Here is a 24,943-nt window from a genome sequence, read left to right on the forward strand (position 1 = left end):
GCTTAAGCCATCCTCTACTACTTCCTGTGGCTTTGTATGTAAGCTGTTCTCTCTTGGTAGAGGGATGGTTTAGAAGTGGAGTAGCTGAGACTTGAACTGGCCCTCCAGTATGAGATGTAAGAAGCCTAAAACAGTGGGTTCATCAACTGTGCCACAATGTTGGCCCCTAGAGCCATTTTGATGCAATTGGTTTAAAAAGTGCCTTTGCATTGAACCTTTGAAGTTGACCTACTGGGAGATGCAGAGCAGAAAAAAATATTCCAGTGGGTGATAGTCTGAGTAGGAAAGAATACACTGATGTGAGAGTGAGAGACAGTGTCATGTGTACATATGGTGGTTGAGACAGTGCGCTGTCAGCTGTACCACTTGGCCTTTCAATCCCTGCCTTGCCTCTTGCAGGCTGCATGGAAGAGGACTAGTTTCTCCATCCCTCTGACCTCATGCCTCTTCTGTTTGGGAAATCCAGGAGCTGATGCACAGGGCCATGGTGAAAATAAGTCCCTGGCACTAAGTATGCCCTTGGCACCTGTCAGTAGGCTCCAATATGAATGCAGCTCCCTGTTGAATGTGAAGAGTGAAGGAGGGGTTTGCCGTGTAATGTGTGACAAGCTGGCAGACTAGTGAGACATTAGACATGGCCTGAAATGACTAGAAGGGAATTTGCATTTGATTTTGATTTAAGGAATTATTGAAGACTGTTATGGAAAGGGCATTACCCAAATAGCTTAAATGCAGCTTATGCTATTTTATCTTGCATAGCTTTGCTAATATTGGTTGTTTTGTTGGCTCTAGTATATACCATAAAGCTTAGTTTTAAAGGATATCTATTCTAGAAGTTGAACTACTCTTTCTTTGTGTTACAAGCTGTTATTTAGAATTAAGGAGTGTTTCATCTTAAAATCACATGCAATATATATATAGGCTTGCTCAAGTGTTATTTCTTGGTTAATTTGGCAACAGCAGCTTAAAGTCTTTATAAACTGCATTAAGGAGTCTTGGTGAATTGTACACCGTTGTCTGTGCTAGCAAGAGTTAATGATGATTTCTCTATTAAACTTTCTGATTAAAAATGTTCAAGTGAGAGGTCTTTATCTTAGTGTGGAATTGCTTTATGTTATGGGGGAAGCCAGCGAGATAATGTAATACGCTGTGGCAGCAGGTTGCAGCGCGTTGCCAAATGGCCTGTGGGGCTGTGAGTTGCACATTTATTGGTACCTTTTGAGCCCCACCGAAAGATTATGAGCATTAAGGTTGATCATGTCACGCCCTTAAATTTCAATTTAGATCATTGCTCTCTTCAGCTGCTTTAAGCAGTTTCTAAAGTAAAATCTTTAGTTTTTTGGGAACAAAGAACCATAGATGGGAGTAGGGTAAGATCTGGGGGCTCTATTTTTTTCCCCTTCGTTCTTAAGTCGGGGTATCTCTTTTGCACACTTGTTTCTTGAACTTCCCAGCTTCCTAATTCACTATTGAATAAGCTTTGACAGTACAAGCAACACTAGATTCTGCTGCGGGCGTGACAGCCTCACTAAGTCTCATCTGTATGCTTGCCTCAGGATTTTAGGTGGAACAGTTAAAAATGCATGATGCAATGAAGAATTCCAGTTACCTCTTCTGAAAGAACGATTCTAAAATACCAACTTCCTTTTACCTTCAGAAACTGTTCCTGTAAACTTACTTTAAAAGAAAGCCTATGTTCACTGTTTGCCCTGTGTGTTTAAAAAGAGCAGTTTAATCCCTCAATTATGACTAAGCTCACTCCATCAAAGACTGGTACTCTGACATTAAGAGAAAACATTCAGCGACTGAAAATGCTGATTGGAGACCGAATTGTCTATGACATTCTAAAAGGAAATATTTACCTGGGATTGACCTCTGGAGGTCTGATGGGGAGTGGGGAGTAGGCAGTGCCACCTGTGCCTGTAACAAGCTCCACAGCTGATTCTTCAGACCTGTGGAATATCCACGTTCCAGCACATGAGTCACTGTACATGCTGGGATTCCACAAGGAACCACAAAGAAATGGACGATGCTGTGGAATGCTTTATACAGACATCAGTTCCAGTAAGCCAGAGTTCTGGAGATGAAAACTTTTGAGTTTGCCCAGTGAATGTTTTTGCATTCGGGAGGTGCATCGTCCAGGGTCTATGGTATTCCCCCACTGCATTTATTTAGCACAGCAGAGTGCAGTGGCATCTCCAGGAGTAACTCAAGACAACCTGTCTGTACTGGAGTGGTTCCAAAGATTCGTTAAAAAGAATAGAGTAAGAAGTGTGAGGTCGCTTTGGTGCAGTCTAGCTTGAAACCCAGTCATTTTCTATACATAATATGCAAGTTTTTTTTTCCCACTCAAACTGCTGTTTTTTGGTAACATTTTTCCGTGGCATTTTTGAAATACCCTCACCCAGGGAATGAATGTTTTGAGTCAGTGGTTCCTCCAGTGACTCTGTCCTAGGTCGCATTCTTGGAGAGCTTTGTGGCCCTGGTTGTGCACTGATGTTAGCTAAAAGATGCCTTAAATCCTCAACAACCAGTGAGTACACATTTTGCTTGGAACTCCAGAAACTCCACCTGCTTATACCTCAGCGCAATGTTGCCACAACATGAAGCCTTAGATGTCCCATGACATTAGCCTTTGAGAAATCATCTAAACTGTGCTTTGCAGTGTCCTCATATTTCTTTTCATTAATGAGCCTGAGTCACAATTTCTGTATTCTTATTCCTTAAAAAGCATTTAGTTCCCAGGACTTTCTTACCTGTCCTTTTGCATCAGGTTATCTGAGCCATTAAGCACCCGCTGAGCATGACGTACCATTTCCTCTTAAGCAGCTGTCATTCTGCTATTGAATTAGAAGAGCCGGCGCACTTCTGAGCTCCCCTGGTATAATATTCTCTTACATCCTCCTGAGACCGTGTTTTGCCCTGCAACGCTTCGTTCCAAGGCTGCCTTTGTTTATTCTGCCTGTCAGAATGGCACACTTCAATGCAGTCATTTTCATTATTACCCTCTAACTCTCCTCCACCCCCCCCCCAGAACCTTTATTTCTTGGATATGTGATGGGGATAAAAGAAGGAAAGAATTTCTTTTGAAGTGCGATTTTTTTAAAGTGTTTTTCCAATATGCCAATTTGTGGGGTGATGAGATTCTCCACAATGTCACATGTGTTATCTTGCACTGAATGGATCTTATTCCTATTCACTGGGGCTTGAGGTCATATTATTCCTATAATAAGAAATAGGAAGGGAGCAAAACCAGAAAACAAACCTGTCAGGCTGGTCTCTGCCCAGCTGCCCACCGCACCACCGCTGACAGCAGCCCCTTCCATGAAATTGCTAAGCACTGATTTATTCTAAAGTATTTACTGTTTGTTTTTGACTTACATTTCCATTTGACATTTCTTTTGCTGGAGATATTTTTTATCTCAACTTGCAGTGAGTTGCACATGGGACTATAATTCCACAAATACTTTGATATGCATTTCTTCTTTAACATATGGAAAAAGATGGTTAGTTGCTTGGTTTCACCCAGTCCCAGTGTTTGTTTAACATTTAAATTCGATGCTGCGTTTCTGGAGGAATCCATGATTTAAAAGGGATAAGTTTTTATGAGAGGGATCACTGAAGAATTTCCCTTTATGACCACTTTAAAGGCGTAGATTTCTCATTCTGGAAAGGAAAATTTAGCAATTTCTAGTAAGAGTTCAATATGGAGCAAATCAGTGGTACTTAAAAGGCAATGTCGGATGGGAAAAAATGAGAAAATGCTTAGAGAACTTAGAGTAATTAAGAGTTGCTGCTTTCAACTGCAAGTGTCTGTGCACAAGCAGGGGACCACGACAGCCACTTCCTTTCCTTCACAATGGAAAACCAGAAATTATACATTGTACCTTTGTGATCTACTTTCTCCCAATATATCTCCCTCTTCTAGCTGACTCTCCTATTAGTATTTCATCTTGTGAAATTACTGACATTTCGCTTTTTTTAAAAAAAAACATACCTTTAAAAATAAAAATTATTTATTTGAGAGACAAAGAAGACATAGAAGCAGAAGGAGCTCCCATTCACTTGTTCACTCCCAACTGCCGTTTCATACCCACATGGTGCTTCTGCCACGTTAAAGGAGGTGTTGCATTTAAAACTATATGTGTGTGTGTCTGTGTGAGTGATACTCAGCCTATCAATATATCAATATTTACTCCTTTTTATCATATAATATTGTACTGGACTGCTAATTACTCTCTGGAATCAGATAACGTGTACAATCTATTCATTCTCTAGTGGCACATCTTTGTTCAGTAATCCAAGTGTTCAGGGATGTGGTCTCTTGTGACATTTTATGCACAGACATTGCAGTTGTATTCACGTTCATGTATCATTTTCTCATCACAGTTGACTTCAAACCCCGCGCCAGCATGGATACTGTCCATCACATGTTACTCTTTGGATGCAATATGCCTTCGTCCACTGGAAGTTACTGGTAAGCATGATGGGTTCCCAACAAAGAAAGTTGTAGCAAAGGTATGGTTTTAAAAGCACTAAGAGTATATTTGCAAGTACTTTTTAGCAAATGGATTCATGAGTGAAGTGGTTCTTCAGTGTTGGGATCCTGCGTTTCTTATGGCTTCTCACAGTCGTATCATCTGCTGTGGAATGCACCCGTCAGTCTTCCTCAGTCCTGTGTCTGTTATTGGATGTGGTGTATGCAGGTGTAGAAGGCTTGAAAGATAAGTCTGACTTTGATGACTGATATTCTTGATTTTTTAAACTCTTAATCCTGCCCAAAGAGCAGTAGGGTAATGTTCATCGAGTGTCCTCTAGTTGATCCAGACATGCCCTTTTCTTTTAGCATAAAGTTCCTACAAGGCAGGTATTGCATTATCACCCACCACTTCCTCAACCTCCAGTTACAGCAAGACATTGACAGAGACATTTAGAAACTTGCAAGAGGTGACACAGCCGGTTGGTTTGAAACCACAAGTGAACCATGGGTTGTCCGGTTCTAAGTACAAATTCACTCCCATTGAATCTCAACGCCTGTCATTAATTCAGAAGCTGTTACAGTGATATAAAGTATTTCAGTCACTGTGTTGAGTCTCAATACCATGGCACGAACAATCAGTACCCTTCTGTTAAATGTCTGTCCTAGGTGAGCGTGATGGGAGGTTCTAGAAAAAGTCTGTTTCTTCCCCTAGCCATTTACAGCATACATAAGGCTGGAGCTCCTGCCTTCCCTTTTGTTATTTGGTGTGCTTATTGATCAGGCACTCTGAAGGGAGCCACGCAGTTGCAGCCTAATCTTTCTCATCTATTCCCAGGACCACTGGTACATATTTAACCCTCTGTGATGACTTGTGTGCTTTGCCTGGCGCTTCTTATTCGACATAATCATAAATACAGCTGGGCCCATTCCTGTGCATCCTCCTGCTCGTTAGCCTGATGCGAGGCACACTGCAACTGCTTTTGAGTCATTTTAATAACAAATAATTGCAATATGTATTTGGAACTGTTAAAAGCACAGGGCAATTAGTGGAAATCTCCCTGGCCTGAGTGCTATCAAGGCATTTGTTATTAGGCTTAAGTTATTTGATGAAAGGGGTATATCACATCAGAACCCAGCACACATGACTGGCTTCTTATAAAAATGAAGTCAACAAGTCACAGTTAATACCCCTTGATATCAACAATTCTAGATTTTGCTCTTCAGTAAATTTCTGTAATTAAAAATCTGGGATTAAAAGATTATTCTGTGACAGCTTTTCCTGAATCTTACGCAGCACATCATATTCTTTAAAAATATATTTTCTGAAATGATCAATATTTACCTTTGGATATGAATGACTGAAGATGGCTAAAAGGGATACAGGCTTTTAAAATCTGCTTTAAGCTTCACCTGGGTTAATGGAGAAGAGTGAAAAATAGCATGTAAATGCTGCTATGGTTCTAATTGTTTAAAATATATATACATATATACATATATATAAAACAAATCAACCCTTGTTGTCTGTTGCTATTGTAAGGGAACATCAAACACACACTTTACTTTGGCCCTTTCAGACTACCCACTGATGTTCTGAAATGTGTTATCCTGAAATTTTATCTGTAATATATGAGAGACTCCCAAATTGGGGAAAAATAAATGAAAGTGAAAGAAGGAATTTTGAGTAAATTATTCACTGTGTGGAGATAAATTATTTTGCTAAAACTGTTACTTGAAAGGCAACATGGTAGAATGAATGAGAAGGGGACTGACTGGTTGGATTTTTTGGGCCAGGTATTCAATCCATCTTTTTCAGAGTTGATTTCTCCATTTTAGTTGGAGAGTTACACTAAAGCATGTATAAAATCTCTATTCTCTAAAATTCCATAAGTCTATGAATATAAATTGCATGCAAATGTTAAGTCAGATTAGGAAGTTGTTATTGCTAGAAGTTGTGGGAACCAGTTGATTCATTTCAAGGAAGCCATTGTGTTTTGGCAGTCAGTTGCATTACTGAGGAATTAGGATCCTTTATAAAATTATATTCATATCTTTTCAAATGGATTTAAATACATGCCTCGTACCTTGTATTCCCACATAATCTGCAGGTTTGATTCCTTAGAAATTTTCCGTCAATTGCAACATTTGCTACTGTCATTCATCAAGCTTAAGTCTTCATCTAACATGTTAAAGAATTATTTATTTTATCTGAAAGGCAAAGAGTCTGATCTTTCCTTCACTGGCTCACTCCTCGAATACCTGCTTGCAGTAGCCAGAGGTGGCACCGAACAAAACCGGGGAACAGACTCAGTCCAGGTTCTCCCCACACGTGGGTAGCAAGCACGCAGGTATTTTCACTCTATCATGCTGCCTCCCAGGATGCACATTAATAGGAAACGGGAGTCAGGTCCCAAACCCAAGCACAGATGTTAGACACAGGTGTCCCAAGTGATGTCCATCTAGTGCCTGCCTCGTGAAACATATGTAAGAACAATCTTTTTGATTCATAACCGACACTTTTTCTTAAACAATTATTTTATTATTATTGGAAAGTCAGATATACATAGAGGAGGAGAGACAGGAAAATCTTCCATCTGTTGATTCACTCCCCAAGTGGCCGTAACGGCCAGAGCTGAACTTATCCAAAGCCAGGAGCCAGGAGCTGCTTCCTGGTCTCCCATGCAGGTGCAGGGTCCCAAGGCTTTGGGCTGTCCTTTACTGCTTTCTCAGGCCACAAGCAGGCTGCTGAAAGGGAGCAGGGCTGCAAGGACATGAACTGATGCCCATATGAGATCCCAGGCGTGCAAGGCGAGGACCTCATCTTCTAGGCTATAGCACTGGGCCCTGGACATGTTTCTGATATGCAAACTAGCAGACATACATCCAGTGAAGCTGCTCAGTGCCCTTCTTAATGGTTATCTCCCATTATTTGGCAAAGTCTGTGTCTGTCTTAAAGAGCTCGCATCAATTTTGCTGGCTGGTGTGACCTTTTGGGTGGCTTTCCAGAAACATCACCGAGTGCTAGTCAGCCAACATCTTCCAGCTGTTCAGCCTCGCCTCCTCCCACCTGAATCACGATGCTAATAACAAAAATCTGTCAGTGTCAAAAGTGTTGTTTTCTCTTCCTGCAGTCTCAGTCATAGAATTTATCATACTCATTTTACAGTCGCAAATCTATTCTTCAGTCGCTCTGAGGTATAGACAGCACTTGCATGAAGACGCCCTCACTTGCACGGATATTTTTAGATCGGATACCGATCAAGGTTTCTGATGCTTAAGAATGTCAAAAACTCGTTCACGCTCTATGGAAATATTCAGGGGAATACAGAGCTATTTTAGCAAGAGAAGCAAAAGCTATGAAGATGTTTTCACAGCGAAAATGTCAAGGCCAGATCTCTCCTCTTCTCCAACTGTGAGCCAGGTTTTCCTATGTCTTCACTTGAGTATTCTGTTTTTATTGCCAGCAGGTTGGCAAATAGGTATGTGCCTTTAATAGAGAAAAACATTTTTCCCCTGAAATTGTGAAGTTATAATTCATGCTCTGTCTTCAGGCGGCACTTTTAATAAGAAGGCAGAGAGCTGGTCGGATGCTGTTTCACTGTTGCGCTGCCCTCGTCTGCTCTTTGTAATCGCCTCTTTCTACTGTTCATTAAAATATATTTACAGTTATATTAAGTTTGCATGAAAATAGTAGACACAGCATGAAGCAGTTTTCATTAAGCAGTCATTTTCATTTTAAAGGTTTTTTTTTTTCCTCTATACACATTCTAGCCTTTTGTGTCTCATTCCAAATTAGCAGCTCACACTGGTAATGTGTCTAGTTAATTATATGCATGTGCATTTAAATTGCATACATTGATGTGAACCTTTTAATATACCGTAGGGTGGTCCCTTTATAGTTAGAGTAGTCTCGGTGCTCATTTCCAAATTAACATACCTCTGGAGGATGCAAAATAAGGACCAGCTGATGGAAACGCTGCAGCTCTGCTGACCTGTGCAAGGAGGCTACTCTACCTGCCAGGGCATCCCTCATCCTTTGGCGGGAAGGATGGTGAATTACATGTCAGGTCCACGGAACGTGACTGAACCAAGACAGGAGCAAGCCTGAACATGGCATGAGTTGCACTTGTAGATGTCAGAGAGAGTGGGGTGATTCTGGTTCTCCAGCCCTGTTGGCCAAACACAACCCCTCTGTCAGCAGAGGCTCGTCTAGGTTTCTTGGGGCAATGGTGCAGACACAGAGGTGCTGAAAATTGGGTGGTTTGCATGTAAGATTCATGGAAAAGTAGCAAATACCTAAGAGACCTGAAAAATGAAAATATTACATATATCTATCTTGTGAATATCTTTCTTAATTTTTGGATGCTAAAATTTGTACTTGAATGATGAGTAGTTGGTTCCTGAGAGTTTCAAGATTCAAAATCATGATTATTTTTTATATGAATTGTTTTGAGAAATTGGAAGAATTTTGTAATACTCATTTTTTTAACATACAGCTGAAGGCATTGTGCATTTCATTCCACTTGACCACAGGACACAGGACTTAAAGCAGCAGAACAATGGCAAGCCCCAAGATTCTGTATTTAGATTTTTGACTGATTTAGGTTGATTTCAAATGAGATGTCCTTTCACATGGCATGACTGTCTTATAGTGGGAATTATTGTGATTACTGTTTTGCATGACATTTATGAGCAAATAATCTTGACAAGTCAACAGTTGTGTGATGTGCTTTGCAAAGAAGTTTCCCGGCTGGGTGAAGGAGGCATCTTCCAGCTGTTCTGACTGGAAATTATTCTGGGCTAATGCAGTGATATTTGGCCATCCTAGGAAGCTCTCTTAAATCCCTTTCAACGATGGTTCCTATTTATTACCCAGCTTCTGTGTCTTTCTTATATTTTTTTAAAAGTATTTATTTATCTTTATTAGAAAGGCCGATTTACAGAGAGAAGGAGAGCTCTTCTGTCTGGTTCACTCCCCAAGTGGCTGAGATGGCTGGTGCGGAGCCTGTCGGGAACCAGGAGTCCAGAGCTTTCTCTGGGTCTCCCACAGAGACGCAGCATCCCAAGGCCTTGGGCCATCCTCACCTGTTTTCCCAGGCTACAAGCAAGGAGCTGGATGGGAAGTGGAACAGCTGGGATTAGAACCAGCGCCCATGTGGAATCCAAGCAGCAGATGATGGCAAGGACTTTAGCCACTAGTCTACTGCACCAGACTGCCTGCTGTGTCTTTTGAAATGACATGATCTTTACAGAGTTGTAGAGAAAGAAAAACTAGCTAACACACACAGAGAGATAGAAAGAACCTGTGTGCCAGGCACCCTACTTGATTGCTTATTTAAATGAAGTTTTTTTTTTTTTTCAGGATGATGGTTTTGTTTTAATTTTTGATAAGTCTGCATCTTTGTTCCCTGGCTCAAAGTGATAATGATGCTTTGGTTGAGAACATGATCTGCACATATGCTGCCTCCCTCCGTCTTTTCTGTGTCTTTGCTACCTGTCAACGACACACTCCGCAGCAAGAGTCACAGTGTGCCTTCTGCCATAGGAAATTTCTCAAGTGAAGCATACATAATCCCCTTTTCAGTATAAATAAAAATAGCACTGTCTCCACCAGCTATACCATTCTTTGCTCTCAGCACTGTAAAATGTGCCTTTGAGAGCATTTTCTACGCAAATTTCTGCCGAGCTAAAATTAATTATATCAGTTTCCCTTTTGTACTTTTAAATTGCATATCGGGATAATATAACAGTTCAGTTTTTAAAAATATGGTTGGTACTGGTTCCGACACGCAGCTACTGCTGATGACATTTATTGGTTAACAGCTTGTAGGTACTCGGTTACAGAGGTGTTGGCAGAAGTGCCTGAGCTGCTGCTGGATCTGTAGTGACTGCTGTCGACTGCAGTCAGACAGAATGCCATGGTTTTAACTCTGTGACATTGTCAACAGAAACAACGCCACGTAATTCTGGACATTGTCCTTTCCTCAAAAGGCTAGTATTTCTGCTATAGCAATAGTACAAGGTTTATGGAGAAAGAGGGGTAAAAAGGGCACATTGATTTTGGTGCACAAAAATTGAAATCCATGCAAGAGCTCTTTCCATTATACATCTTTTCCATGACCCCATGACTTTGTGTTTTGAAAGGTAAAGAAGGAGAGTAAACCTCCGTGCCTTGTTTCACTCCCCAGGAAGTGCATAATGACCAGGCCTAAGCTACGAGATGGGAGCTCCGTCCACATCTTCCACATGAGTAACGGGATCCCAGCCACGTGCCCCCTCACCTGCTGCCTGCCAGGATGCACACTATGCAGAAACCGACATCAGTAGCAGAACTAGGTGTCAGCCGTCCTCAAATACTCCAATATGAAAGATGGTCAATGTCCCTCCATCCCACCAGTCCTGTTTTTAGCAAAGAGCCGGAAATTTGAAATCAGGACATCTTGCTTTAAGGCTCAGCTTGAATGATTCGGTGTAATGAACATTAGCAAACTGACCTGGGATTGATCTATTTCCTCCTTGTCAGTGAGGCTACAGATCCTGTTTGATTGTGTTTGGGCCATTAAGAGGAACAAGCGAAGTGATGGACACAGTGTATTTGGTGTTGCATGTGTCACGTGGAAATGGTACCTATTATTCATTTGTTAATGAATTATTTATCTACCCACTGTGTGCTAAACACTGCATTAGTTATAGACAGAACACACATTCTCTCCACAACCTACGGTGTTTTTTACTCAGCCTTGTATTTGGTGATCGCAGTTAGCATATAGCTTTCCCATTAGGTATCCTTCTAATCATTATGTGGCTGAACGTCCATTGCATGAAGTTCACATAGGAATTTTGAGTTGGGAAAAATATCCCAGGAGTTTGTAGAGCGCCAAATAGTAATCAGACACCTGACTCACACTTAGTCTGTTTTTGAAGTACAAGCACACTGCACCCAAAGCCTCTGACTTTATATTTATTTCTCAGAGAAACTTTCTAATTTTTCTGGTTGAGTTTCTGTAAGAGTATTAACTGGATTAATACTAGAATTTACAGCCATACAGATTTAATGTCAGGTCATGACGACTTTATTTATTTTTTAATTGTGTCAGCTAAAAGACGTAATGAGTTACCTGTTCTGACCTTCCTGAGCAGCCTTGGATTTTAAATAGACTTTAACAGATACAACCAGGGAGTACTCTTAACAGCCAATCATGTTTTATTTGGAGAATTCAAAATGACAGGCCAGCACTTTTCAGCGCTTGGCAGTCAGGAAATATTTATGCCATCTGAGTATAGCTTCCATGTGGATTAGGATCGAGTAGGGTTCCAAGGGAAGGATCCCTGAATCCACAGCATCTGATTTTCCAGTGTTAATTCTCAGGCTTCTCACTAGGAACACTTAGACGGTATGAGAGAGCTGTGTGAAACTTTGCACAGTGTAATTGGTTGAATGTGAAGGAAATGATGAGAAGTAGCAGGTTGATGGGATAGCAGCAGCAGCAGCATTGGTCAAGGGTTACACCTCCTCCTAGTCTTGGAGTCTCTTGTCACCAGCATCCCTGCTGCTCTAGCAGGACCCTTTTGGAAAGCCAGTATCTATAATAACCTCGTTCTCCTGCTGAACGTGGAAAAACAGGGTGCCATTTTCGTGGGGATATAGAAATAAAGGGGTTGTCTCCAAATGAGCTTAGCCCCTGATTTGTGTTGTCAGTTCTATGACACATTTCTAAGCACCATGCATTTCGTCTGTACTTGCTCCTCTCACTCAGGAAGTTTTAGCATTAGTGACAATATCCTAGTATCCTCCAGTGAGTCTTTTTGAATTTAATACATTTAAAAAAAATTATACGAGAGTTTTAAAATGCAAGTCAAGGCTTCCTTTTACTGTCTTCCTTCTTATTTTAGAAGACCATGGCTGATATGTCCATTTTGTTTTATTGTTTAGTCTGTTGAAAATGTACACACACAGGAAGAGAGACAGAGACAGGCAGAGGTCTTTCATCTCCCGGTTCACTTTCCAAATGCCTGCAAAAACCAAGGCTGGACCAGGACAAAACCAGGGGCCCTGTGTGTAATCCAGGTCTTCAATTTAGATGAAATGGGCTCAGTTCCCTTTTTTTAAAAAAAAAAATTTTTTTTATTTGAAAGGCAAATTTACAGAGAGAAGGAGAGACAGATAAATGTGTCTGCTGGTTTATTGTCCAAATGACTGCAATGGCTAGAGTTCAGCTGATCTGAAGCCAGGAGCCAGGGGGTTTCTTCCAGGTCTCCCACACAGGGGCACAGGGAACTAAGGGCTTTGGCCATCCTCCACTGCCTTCTAGGCATTTAAGCAGGAAACTGGATATGAAGTGGAGCAACTGAAACTGAAAACAGTGCCCATATGGAATGCTGGTGCTGCAGGCAGAGTAAGATTAGCCTACTGAGCCACCGTACCAACCCCAAGGGCCGAGTTTCTTGAGTTATTACCTGCTGTTGCCCAGGATACACTGGAGAAGGAAGCTGGAATTAGAAGTGGACCTGGGGCTCAAACTCATCTATTGTGGTCTGAGCTGAAGTCATCTCAAGCAGAGTTTGCCCCAAACCCCTGCCTCTCCAACTCGATTTTTTTTTTAGAGCTGTTATGTTATCAGACCTTGTAAGAGGATCAAATATAAGCATTGTCTCTTTGTAAGTTAGAAGGACAACTTATTTCATCTAGAATATAATTTTAGAATTTCATGCACAAGTTGCCAGTTAGTTCACATGTAATAACAGTAATCAAAGCGTGACTTCCCACACTATTCTCTGCCCGTAAATCACTTTCATAAACTGAGATGGAAGGAGGTGCGATAGCCAGCACTTTGAATCTTGATTTGGTTGTGGAACCTTTGCAGATTATCTAAGCACTCCGGTTCGTTCAGCGTTAAAGTACAGCCTGCTCGCAGCATTCTTTCTCTTTTCATCTATTGGAAGAGACAGATCTTTCATCTCCTGGTTCACGTCCCCACAACCCGAGGAGCGAGGCCAGGCTGAAGCTGGGACTCAGGAAGTTACTGCAGGCTTCTCACATGGGTGGCAGGGACAGAGATGTTTGAGCCATCACCTGCTCGCTCTCAGGATGCACATTTATGGAGTCTGAAGCCAGATGTGTAGCTGGAGCTCGAATCCAGACACACTGAAGTGGGATGTGAGAGGGGATCCAGGGATTGCAGGGAGCATGTGCCGTGCTAAGATAGATACCTCTCCATGAAGGGTTCTTATGAAAGTAAGTTTAAGATAATTTGCATAAAATACTAGGCAAGTAATACTGAATTTCTTGTAACATGCACTTTGGTTAAAATTTTTTAAATGGAGCCCAGCACATTAGCCTATCAGCTAAAATCCTCAAATATAATGCACTGGGATCCCACATGGGCACCGGTTCTAGTCCTGGCTGCCCCAGTTCCAGTCCAATTCCCTGCTTGTTGCCTGGGAAAGCAGTCAAGGATGGCCCAAAGCTTTGAGATCTTGCACCCGTGTGGGAGACCTGGAGGAGATTCCTGGCTCCTGGCTTTGGATCAGCGCAGCTCCGGCCATTGTGGTCACTTAGGGAGTGGATCATCGGACCGAAGATTTTCTTCTCCGTCTCTCCTTCTATCTGTATATCTGGCTTTCCAATAAAAATAAATAAATCAGTAAATAAATCTATATAAAACAATTTGTAAATGAATTATTTGTTTGATAGGAAAAATGATAGAGGAGAGCACAGGAGTGATGAGGGTGTGAAAGAAAGTGACAAAACTAGACAGGCATTTGCTGGTTCACTCCGGAAATGGCTGCAACAGTCATGACCCGTCCAGGAGGAAACCAGGAGCCCAGAAATCCATCCAGATTCCCTGCCTGGGTAGCCATTGGGCCACCCTCTCCTGCTTTCTCGGCTGCTTTAGCAAGAGGATGGAGCTGATGGGCAGCAATTGGGACTAGAGCTGGCGCCCTGATAGGGGAAACCGGTGTCACAGGCCACAGCTTAAGCACCTGCAACCCAACAATTGCCACATAGTTAAGTTTTTGTTTCCAATTTTTTGGTAAAGGTTTTTACTCCTGAGTGTGTAAAACCATGGAAGGTAATTCAGTTCTTTCAGAATCCATGATCGGGAAGTTTAAAAAGCTGACCTCTAAGTAAAGTTCACTAACTATTTAACTAAATCTTGATGCCAGGTAGGGTGCAGGTGCTGGGAGGATGGGCTGAAAGAGTGAAAGTAATCTGGGCAAATAGTTAGGGGCCAGTGCCAGCACTGATGGAGGGATGCTGGGTGGTTGGAGACCAGAGTAGGTTCCTCGATGTTCCCTGATTGAGAAAAGTTGAAGTGAATCCTGGAGGAGCCGGAGAAGCACTTTTTCATGCAGAGTTGGGAACGGAAGGTGTGGAGAATAGGAACAGAGAAGTGGATTGGAAACTGGCAGCAGCTTGGGATGACTAAGGGGTTTGTCTGGAAGTCGAACAGGGTCCCTGACCATTAAAGGGCTTGTGTTTATGCTCCAGTGTTTGGGTTTTATTTTTATGTTATTCTTGGGAAGCATCTGAAAGATTTTGAGCCAGCAAATGACATCATCAAATGCATAGCTTAGAAAACTAGACCGGTTTTTCTCTGTTACATTTCAGTCTGGTCCAATCTAGTCAAACATTGAAAAACCGGCTTGTATATCAGAGGAAACAATTTGTGTTGTTTAACCCAGGACTGTCATCACGTTGATGTGAGGCTCTTGGATATTTATGGTCTTTGTGGAAAGCTATGAAAATTGCCACCCAGATCTTCAAATTTTAGTAAGTCACAGCAGCCAGATAGGAAGTTCATCACAGCTGACAATCTCATTTCTTTAACCATGACAGCACAAGGCCAAGAAGCAAATTTGTGCTTTTGGGCGTTGTCCAACACGCCGAGCCTTTTAACACACTTGGCACAAGGATGTCACAGGCATTTGTTCCAACATGCAGTTCTCACATGGTAATGATCCTTCATCGTAAGGACATCGTGTTTGACAGTGAACAGTAGGAAACCGCTGCCTGATGTGTTTTACATTACACATTACACAATCTCTCGCTGCAGCCTGATTTATAGAAGCGAGAACATTTGCCGAGCATAGCCTCATTGGAGCCTCCTGGCTCCTGGTTCTTCCTTACCTTAATCCAGACAGAAAACACTGTCACCCACCCTCGCTGTGTGCCCTCCAGTCGCATTGCTGGCTGTAAGTAGGAGACATTGTAGGAGTTCCTGCCGAGTGTTTTCTCTCCTGGCTTCCAGTGTCAGTGTCTGACCTGTTTAGGAAGTCAGTGCTGTCAGTCTTCACTTTCCCGGACGGTACACAGTTTGTTTGTTTTCATGTGAGCCAGCCTCCTTCCTGGGAAGCTGTATTTGCTATTAATGTCCCTGATTGCTTTTTCAGCGTCTCAGGTGTGCCAAAATTCCTGACTTTAACCCTGCCTGGCCCCAATTTTCTAGAATATAAAAAGTACAAAAGCAACCTAAAAACTATGGCCTTCCAATGTATTGAACAAATCCACTTCTATAGTGGAACAAACAGCAATCCAGTGTAATGGGGAGTTGCGGGTTGTGGTGAAGCCATGTGACATTAGATTGGGTTGGCCGGATGTCCTCGTTAGTGGACTGGGGGGCTTGCACACATCCACACAGCGGTCCTTTCTCGGCTATTGTCACCTACGAATTGGGTCCTCAAGGTCTTAGAAACAGAGCCAGTATACACAGCAATTAACTATGGTTCTGAAGGTCAATTCGAGGTCTTTTAAAAAAAGTTTATTTGTTTATTTGAAAGGCAGAGAGAAAGAGATTAATCATGCAACCTCTTGTCCACTTTTCAGATGGCAAAAAAAACCCAGCCAGATCTCTACCAAGGTGGTGCCAGGAGCCTGGAAAGCCACCCACATCTCCCATGTGGGTGGCAGGGGCCTGAGTAGTTGGGCCTTCTTCCGCTGCCTTCCCAGGCACATGAGCAGAAAGCTGGATCCGAAGCAGAGTAGTTTTGACTTGAATCAGAACTTGGATGTGGCATGCTGGTGCCACACGTGGTGGCTTAACTCACTACACCACAAGCCCAGCTAGCCCTGAACTATTTGCCCTACTATCACACTGTTTATGGTAGGTTCTGTTTCTGACTCTGGCCAACCATATATTGCCAACACTTATCGAAGAAGGGTAAACCATGTGTGATAGTTCCTCTAATCTACTTGCAGCTCACTGCCACACGAGGTACCATTTGTGTAGATTCAGCAATGCTTGTTTTGCTACCCGACCATCCCACACAGGGACATGTCAAGGAGTGAATTATATAACTTCCACACAGGAACATATCTCATCAGCAACAAACAACCTTTCCTTGTGTACTTTTCACACACACATACACACTGATTTTTTTTTTTTTTTGCTATGGCTTTCATTAGGATTTTAAAGCCAATAGGTCTGCATTAGTATTTTGCTCTTCATTGCTTTCAAATGCCCACACCACCCCAGCATGAAGTAATATATGCGTTGCACTACTTAACTTTTAGACACCATTGTTGTTTCTTTCTTTTCAGGTTCTGTGATGAAGGAACCTGCACAGACCAAGCCAACATTCTCTATGCCTGGGCACGGAATGCTCCCCCGACCCGGCTCCCCAAAGGTAATGTGAGCAGGGTGCTAGGTGAAGCCACCGCCTCCCCACTGCTCCTCCTGATCCTCCCCTGCAGCAGTGGCTGGCTGCTGATGCTGCGTTTCACCAGTCCCGCATGCTTGCATCACCTAGTTCATGTCGCGGGGCTCTCATTCATTCAGCTAGTTACCATCTCCCCGTCTCTGTTGGGTAAGTGGTTTGCCCTCACATCAGCTTAGATTGAATTTGAAAAATAACCAAGCACACCTCCAGCCACCTTTGGCCTAAGGCTCGTTGGCTCCTGATAGCAAGAGCATTGCAGAAGCCAAGAGAGCTCAGGATGAAATAAATTGCTGTTTCAGCAAACAGTTTTTTTTTTTTTAAGAGTCCTGAAACCTGGATATTTAATGTGATGTCAAACCTCAACTGGCTTTCTGACTTCGCCTCTGTACTGACCCGTTACTTCCAGGGAGTGAGTGAGTTACCAGGCGCTCCCTCATTGCTTGGCCGTTTCTGTCTCCCATTGAAGATGGCGTGTGGTTCTGTTCCACACAGAGCTGCCTTGATTACTGCCTTTTCAGCTCTGACTCGCCTTCAGCTGAGCCTCGGCTGTGCGAGTGATTTACTAGGCACCTGACGCAAAGTAAGCCGAGAGATGCGCTTAGTGTTTTCAAGGTGGGTAGGGCGTGCAGCTTTTGCCCGCCTGTGAATGTATTCTCTGTGCTTTGTTTTTCTCCACACCTTCTCCTTTTTTTGAAGTCATTGGCAAGATATCCACAGTCAGGCTCTTGAGAACCCTTCAAAACTGCAGTGACACACTGGACATTGTCATCTGGTCTACTCGGTTCCTGGTTTTCTGCCGTGGCATTTTGGTAGACAATAGTTTTCACATGGAGAGAAAAGCAGTTCTTTCCAGATGCTCCTAAGAAGTCTATTTCATATTTTCAATCAGAAAACCTAAGGACCGTGAATGTACACACCACAGAATAGCAGAATGGGTGTATGCACTTGCATATCTGTTAAATAGTCATCAGAAACAGAATTTTGTTTTTGATTCTCCCAAACTGAGTGAGGCATCCTTTTAATGTGTAAGTAATGGCTTTGGCCCTGAGGAGGGTTCTAGAAATAGAATTCTACACATCTTGGGAAGAGGTGACATATTTAGGCTAATTTTTCCCCCTTTTAGATTTCATACATCAGCAACCAGAGATTAGCTCTTTCTCAGCTTTTCATTTTTAAAATGTCAATTTATCTTCTTCTGTAAATCTTTAGGCGTTGGATTCCGAGTTGGAGGGGAGACCGGAAGTAAATACTTTGTGTTGCAAGTACACTATGGGGACGTCAGTGCGTTTAGAGGTGAGTTTTGAGATGTGGTAACCAAGCACGGTATTCAGTACTAACTTGTGCAAACTAGATTCACTGGATAACGCAATGAAGAAATGCCTATACTCTGCCTATTAAACAACAAGAGCCTTGTTTTCTTGCTTGCTCTGCGGCAGTTGGAGGGTGACTTAGATCTTCCATTATTTCTGTTCGTGCAAAAGCTGTCCACTGTGTCCTCCCTTATTTTTTTTTTTTCCTTACATAGTTCTTTCGCTTTTCAACTCCTTGCAAATTCACCTGCTCGCACTCCTGCCTCGGTTAGGATGCTGTTCGTCCCCAGCAGCATTGTCAGAAAGCCAGGAGGCACTGGAGGGTTATGAGCCTGACTGTGAGCCAGGCGTTGGGAGAGCGTGTAAGTTCTGCCTACCAGCGAGGTTCTCGGGGACTCAGACACCTGCCGCCTCGTGGCCTGCCCCGTGCTCCACAGCACGGATGTCCAGATGCCACCTAACGCCATCCCTGCTTCCTTAGACACCTGCTGCTCTGCCTGTGACTCCCGTGCTCTCCAGTGAAAGGCCCCTTTTCTTAATATAGAATCATTAACACGAGGGATGGGCTCCGTTCCCAAGGCAACCGAGACCAGCGCTTGTTGCTCCTGCTGCGGTTAGTCAGATTCCACCCGTGTTTGGGTTTGCGGGCCGACCATAAATCTTAAGCAGATTTCTCTTGCTGACTTATCTACATTCCCTGGACTCTTTAATTAAAAATTTTTAAATTTTTGCTATTTGTAGCAGAAACAGAGACAGAGAGAGGGGAGATGAGGGAGCCAGAAGACACTTGCATTCTCTGCTTCACTCCCTATTGGCCTGGCCCAGCTGGGAGCCTGGCGCTCCGGCTAGACCTGCCCTGGGGTGGGGAGGCTCTGGATGCAGGATCCCAGCTGCTTTCTTCCTTCCACACACATTGGATTCCTGTCTGACATCAAAGTCTAGAAGACAATGTCCGCCTTTGCCTTCCGTTGATATACCAGCATGGGGGCCTCTACTGAGAGAACCATATCTGGTGGGAGGGTCCGTGAATTCTCAGCATGTGCAACCAGGACAGTCAGCGGTTCCTCTTCTGGAAAGGGGTGTTGCAAAGAATAATTGTACATAGCCAAAGGATTGTAATTAGTGCTGCAGTCAGAAACATTATTAGCAAAGCAAGTGTCTATGCACAAGCCTGGCAACATAACTGCTAAATAAGACTCATTTTTACTTTAAAAATATGCTTTGAATTGTACACAAAAAAGATTTCCATTTTTGGAGCAGAACATAATCTTAAATTGTTAACACTCTGTTGTGCTGAGATAAGGGTTTGTTGAAAACAACGGAAGAAATAATGTCTCCATTTGAGGAGCAAACCTGGAAATGACCAGCTCGTGGGTTTAGCCTGTTGGTACCAGCCGAGCGGGCAGATTCTGAGCTGGCAGATCCTGTGCAAGGCTGGCATGTTTTCACAATCTCAAGAAGCCCTTCTCTGAGAACTGTGACTAAAGAAGCTTATCACCCCCACACCCCCACACCCCCAAACTTTAATCCCCATCCTTTTATAGAACACTGGTTTCACCTCTCACTTAGCTTTGCAGAACGCCTAATAGTGACCGCCTTGACACTGCAGAGAAATTGGATCATACTTGCACGTTTTTGAACTCTATCACTGTAACAATTAGATTCCTACTATGAGTTATTATAATGTAGGGATAAGTTTTTAAAGTTCTAAGTTTTTGAGATATAGACTTAAAGTTATTCCTTACTATAAGAGATAGATGAAAAACTTCCTGGAATCACATTTTATTTTCTCTCTTTTGAGAATGGTTTTTATAAAAGAAGATATATATACCTCCATTTTATATGTATATGTTCATATACATATATGAGTTGGGAAATTACTGGCACCAAAATTCATATAAATTTTGTGGATATAGTACACTTCATATCATTAGATAATCTTTTGTCCCTTAAATGAAACATGACTTAGAATAGTAAATAAATACATGGAAAAATATCAAACCTCACTCAACTGAATAAGCAGTATCTTGCATTTATTGAATTAGGAGTCAATGGAGCCTGAATTACGTCATTGAGGACTAGCAGGATTTGGGTGAATCTTGTAAAATTTGAGGCACTTTATTAAATGCCATGCTAGTTTGGAAAGCAATTTCATCATTCTGTGTGTGTACGTTTACCGTAAAGTGTTATAACGTTGCTCTAGGTATTTGTCATAAACAAAATGATCTTTTTTTTTCTACAAATGAACAACCTACCTGCAGTTATTTGTGAATCATTAACTATTGTTGTAAACACTGAAGGGTTAATCAGCATTCTTAAATAGGGACTGGTTAGAGACATGATGTATCAACAGAAATAACAAGTAGTAAAAATGAATACAGAAAACTAAGAAGTGCTTGCTTGTGTGCTTGTAAGAAGGAAAGGGCCAAAGACAGGAAGACAGGGCTTTGGGGTGTTTCCCCATTGAGGTATTCTGCCATAGTCCTTGTCATCACCCTTTGCATCCCATAGGCAGTGGTGGCCCGTCAGTTCCATCAACACCTGTGTGTGTAGGGCATACACACACACACACAGGCACCTGAGAAATAAGGAGCGTATCATGAATCTCTGTATGACGGACATCTAGAGGCAACAGCGAGTTCTACGCTGTGATCTCATCCTTATCACTAGATGCTCCCACAAGCAGAAAATAGGGATATCATCAGATGCTGGGATTATTCACAAATGCATTAAATATTTATTCTAGGTTGGTCGTGTGTATCCCACAAACATGAAAGATAGCCAAAAGCTCACACAGAATGCATCTTATGAAAAAATGATGCATGGGTTTTAAAAGGTTTCTCACTAAAATGAAGTTATCTTTGAGTTCCATTTTCCATGAACTTTTGGAAGTAGCCTTCTACCTACACACATGTGCACACATACACACATAGTAATATAATCACATCCCTGTTTTGCTAGCGGTGTCAGTGAAAATTGGAGCATTGTGATGTTGAAGTTTCTGGTAATCATTTTAAGCGTATAAAATGTCATCGGAAGCAGAGTGACACTCCTGGGAAATCAGTGTTGTCTACGGAAAAGCTGGGCAACGATTGGCCCAAGGACTCAAAGGGGCTTCCATTTGGGAAGGCTTTGCAAAAGACAAGCTGAAGACTTCTCTTTTAACAAAACACCAACAGTAAAAGCAAACTATCTTCTACAGCTTACAGGAAAGGGCTCAGCTATCAGGGCAGACATAACCTAAAGCCAGATGGGCGTGCCTTAGCCTGTGATTTCCATTAACAGGGCAAGATTGGCTGTGTGTCTTGCGGGACTGCATGGAATGTGTTTGGCTTTGAGTGTTTGTTTTGGAAACTGCACAGGCCGTGAACTGTAAAAGCATCATTCAGCAGCAGCTTGATGAAGGGCCCTGTTCATAATAGGATCAGCTCTCTGCTGCTGGTGGTCGTTCTGACCTCTGTGGCCTCAAAGGGTTGGAGCGCTCTAGTGGGAGAGATGAGCCAGAAGGTCATAGGCTTCGACAGAAATATGAGTGAACCTGGAGGCTTTGGAGAGGTGGGCAGGCTTCCCAGAAGGGGAGGTGGACAAGGTCCAGAAAGGCTTCTTAGCAGATGGAAGCTGACCAAGGTTCCGAAGGGTGGTCAGGGGCTCTACAGGAAGCAGGAGCGTGGAGAAGGCACGTTCTCAACGGAGGTAGAAAAGTGCACTGAGACGCAGGGGTGTTACAGTCTCGGATCCACCAGAATTCTTGGCAATTTGTTATCACTGGAATAAAGTGCAAGGGAGGACAGGCCAAAAGGCAGTGCCAGGCACTAATGGTCCTTGTTAGTGCTTTGTTCGGGAAACAAGTGGTGTGCCAAGCAGTAGCTTGGTGGGACATCTGCGTCCTGATGCCCTTCCCTCTGGGCAGGGAACAGCTACCAGGATGCAGCATGCAGGCAGCTGGAAGAAGTCCAGATCGGGGCTCAGGAAGGCTGACAGATAGGTGTCTCAGTTATTTCCAAATTCATAACTCGTGGAAAACAAACTGTAACTATAAGAAGGAAACCTTCATCGTCAAGTCTAGTGACCAGGCAGCTTGGCAATGTGCAAGCCCAGTTTGATCACCCCTGGCAGGTTTCCGGCCCTCATTTTGCCCCCCACATCTGTCAGATGGGACCCTGGGCTTCATGAAGAGGCACCTAAAACGAGCCCAATGAATGTTAGTTATTGTAATTATGGTTCTTATAAAAGGATGAATGCCCTCATATATGACCGTTTTTTTTTTCCATAGTTGCCCATAACATAAAGAGGAGAGTGGTTATTTTTCAAGATGTTGTACTGTCTCATTGTCACATACAGAACTGTGTTTATGTCTGTCTTGTTCCCACAAGTTGACCTAATTATGTGGTATTTCCTGTTCCCCATAGCATTTTTTTTAATGAGAATTAAGCCATGTAAAGATAAATCTTTCAAGACTGAGACCCTGCCCTTCAGAAAAATCAGCATATAAGGATAGTTAAAAATATTTACTGAAAATGGAATTCAAAGATAAATATGTATTAGCACCACATTTCCGGAGTGGTGGGATCTGGGGATTTCCCTGGCCCTGTGCCTGCTTTTTCCAACAAAGTTTTTCCAAGCTGGTTTCCTGAGGTTTTTTTTTTTTTTTTTGGCAGAAAGTGCCCACTTATCCTCTTAGGAAAACAGCCCTCTCATTTCTAGAATTTCGAAGATTGGCTTACTAGTCAGCAACAACAGCTCCTTTCTGAAATTGGAATTCCTGTGCACTTGCCAGCAGAGTTGGAAGTTGTTTTCTTAGAAGCAAGGTCGGGCTCTCTCTCCCACTGCACGGACTCGATTGTCTTTGGGCTGGAAAGCAGTTTCCAAGCTGCGCTCTGCTTCCTGTTGCTGAGCTCTTGAACGACAGCTGTTTGGGGTTGTGATCACTCATTCACACGCACGCACACACACACACACCTCCACGACTTATTTCCTCACCTTCGTCACAGCCCCCACAGCACGTGTACATTTTATACATTTTAGTATGTTCCTGGGAGTGTAGCCAAAAGACACATTTTCTTCAGAGTTGGTGCTTTACACTTACATTCTAAATCAAATGAACCAAAGCTTGGAGCTCTTATTTTCGACTCTCTTTATGTGAACACTCAGGTTGTTTCCAAATGTCTATGATTCTATGTGCTAAAACCATATCATAAAATTCTAGTTAGAACCTTCAGGAGGTGATTGTTCTCAATAGTCATACTTTTCCGAAAGCTAACATTTTAGCCTTGCAAGTGCTACAACTTGAAGAAAGTCAAGGTGGAAATCTGTCTGGAATGCATTATGTAGCCAGGAAGTTGTTGCGTGACAAATGTGAACTGCCTCAGCTGTGCCTGACCCAGACCCGACGGGCAGCAGGCGCTCTAGTCCTTGCCCTCGTCTTCCGCGTGACCTTATCTTCATCATCTTGGGGTGTCACCCTCCATATCAGCACTTGGCTGATTACCTTCACATTGGGGAGTCCCCCAGCCCGCTGCCACCATGCTCTCCATAATGCAGGCCTTATTTCTGCATTTTCTGGAGCTTCCTTTTCCACTTTAAATACTCCATTACATGGAGGTGAAAATTAAAGACAAAACCTATGCCCTCATCCAGCTCCCTGGGCAGGGGCAGTACACTGCAAAGCAAAGCACAGACTCTCAGAGAGGGGACTGATGGAGAAGTGCCCGCACCAGGATCGCAACGTTGTTTGTGATTCTTTGTGCGGGCTTGAACTTGACATCCTGCAAGGGAGCTTTGGGAGTAAAGTCAGAGGAATACATGCCCGATCCTGTGGTCCTTGACCCTGGCCTTCGGCTTGCCCTCCTGCCTTGCTCTGCCGCGGCTGGGACCCGGTTAGGTAGGCCGTCTGCGCAGCTTGGTTCCCCACCAGGAGGAGTACAGAACGGTGGGCTCTGGGCTGATGTTGGCAGGGAGGAGGGAGAAGTCAGGACCTCAGGACCCCACGGGAAGCCTGATCCCCCAGTGGCTTTCACCGCTGTGTCTCAGCTCTCAGCAGACTCCTGCCAGGAAGCTGTTGGAAACAGCTGTGAGGTCAGGAGGCCAGGGAGGGAGGTGAAGTCCCATTCAAATGCGTTTTGCAGCAAGGTGGAGCAGAGACCAGCGGCAGGGCAGGTACACCTTAAACTCATATCGTTCCAGTAGAAAGCAGACACTTTCGACTTGAGCATAAGCATTCGAGTACTCCCGACTTTCTCAAACGGGCTTGCCAAGCCAGCAGTCTGGGAAGCCACATGGCTCCCTGTTGCTTTCTCTGCTCTCTGCTCTCTCTCTCTCTCTCTCTCTGTGTATAGCAGGAGAGTGTTGTTCAGATGTTAAGGTTTATTCTACCACATCCTTTGGTCTCCAGAGTCGGTAGCCCTGGGAGCACCTGCCTCATCCCAGGCCAGGCAGAAATGTGGGCCCAGGTGCCCTCTGTCCCAGGTGTGTTGTACTCCAGCCACCTGCCAAACCG

The 24,943-nt window shown here is 43.2% G+C and overlaps 1 protein-coding gene across 20 annotated transcripts in view; it reads left to right on the forward strand.

The window, feature by feature from the left end:
- The window catches only part of PAM (peptidylglycine alpha-amidating monooxygenase), a 140,901-nt gene that overhangs the window by 32,511 nt on the left and 83,447 nt on the right, over positions 1 to 24,943 (forward strand). For all 20 annotated transcript variants that reach the window (XM_040986094.1, XM_040986097.1, XM_040986098.1 and 17 more), the window contains 3 exons: positions 4,390 to 4,477; positions 17,019 to 17,104; positions 18,347 to 18,430. In XM_040986094.1, the coding sequence (XP_040842028.1) occupies positions 4,390 to 4,477; positions 17,019 to 17,104; positions 18,347 to 18,430 (258 nt within the window). The remainder of the gene's footprint in view (positions 1 to 4,389; positions 4,478 to 17,018; positions 17,105 to 18,346; positions 18,431 to 24,943) is intronic.

The sequence above is a fragment of the Ochotona curzoniae genome, unplaced genomic scaffold (assembly GCF_017591425.1).
Source record: "Ochotona curzoniae isolate NIBS_2020 unplaced genomic scaffold, NIBS_Ocur_1.0 contig_4501, whole genome shotgun sequence".
In the NCBI taxonomy this organism is placed as follows: domain Eukaryota; kingdom Metazoa; phylum Chordata; class Mammalia; order Lagomorpha; family Ochotonidae; genus Ochotona; species Ochotona curzoniae.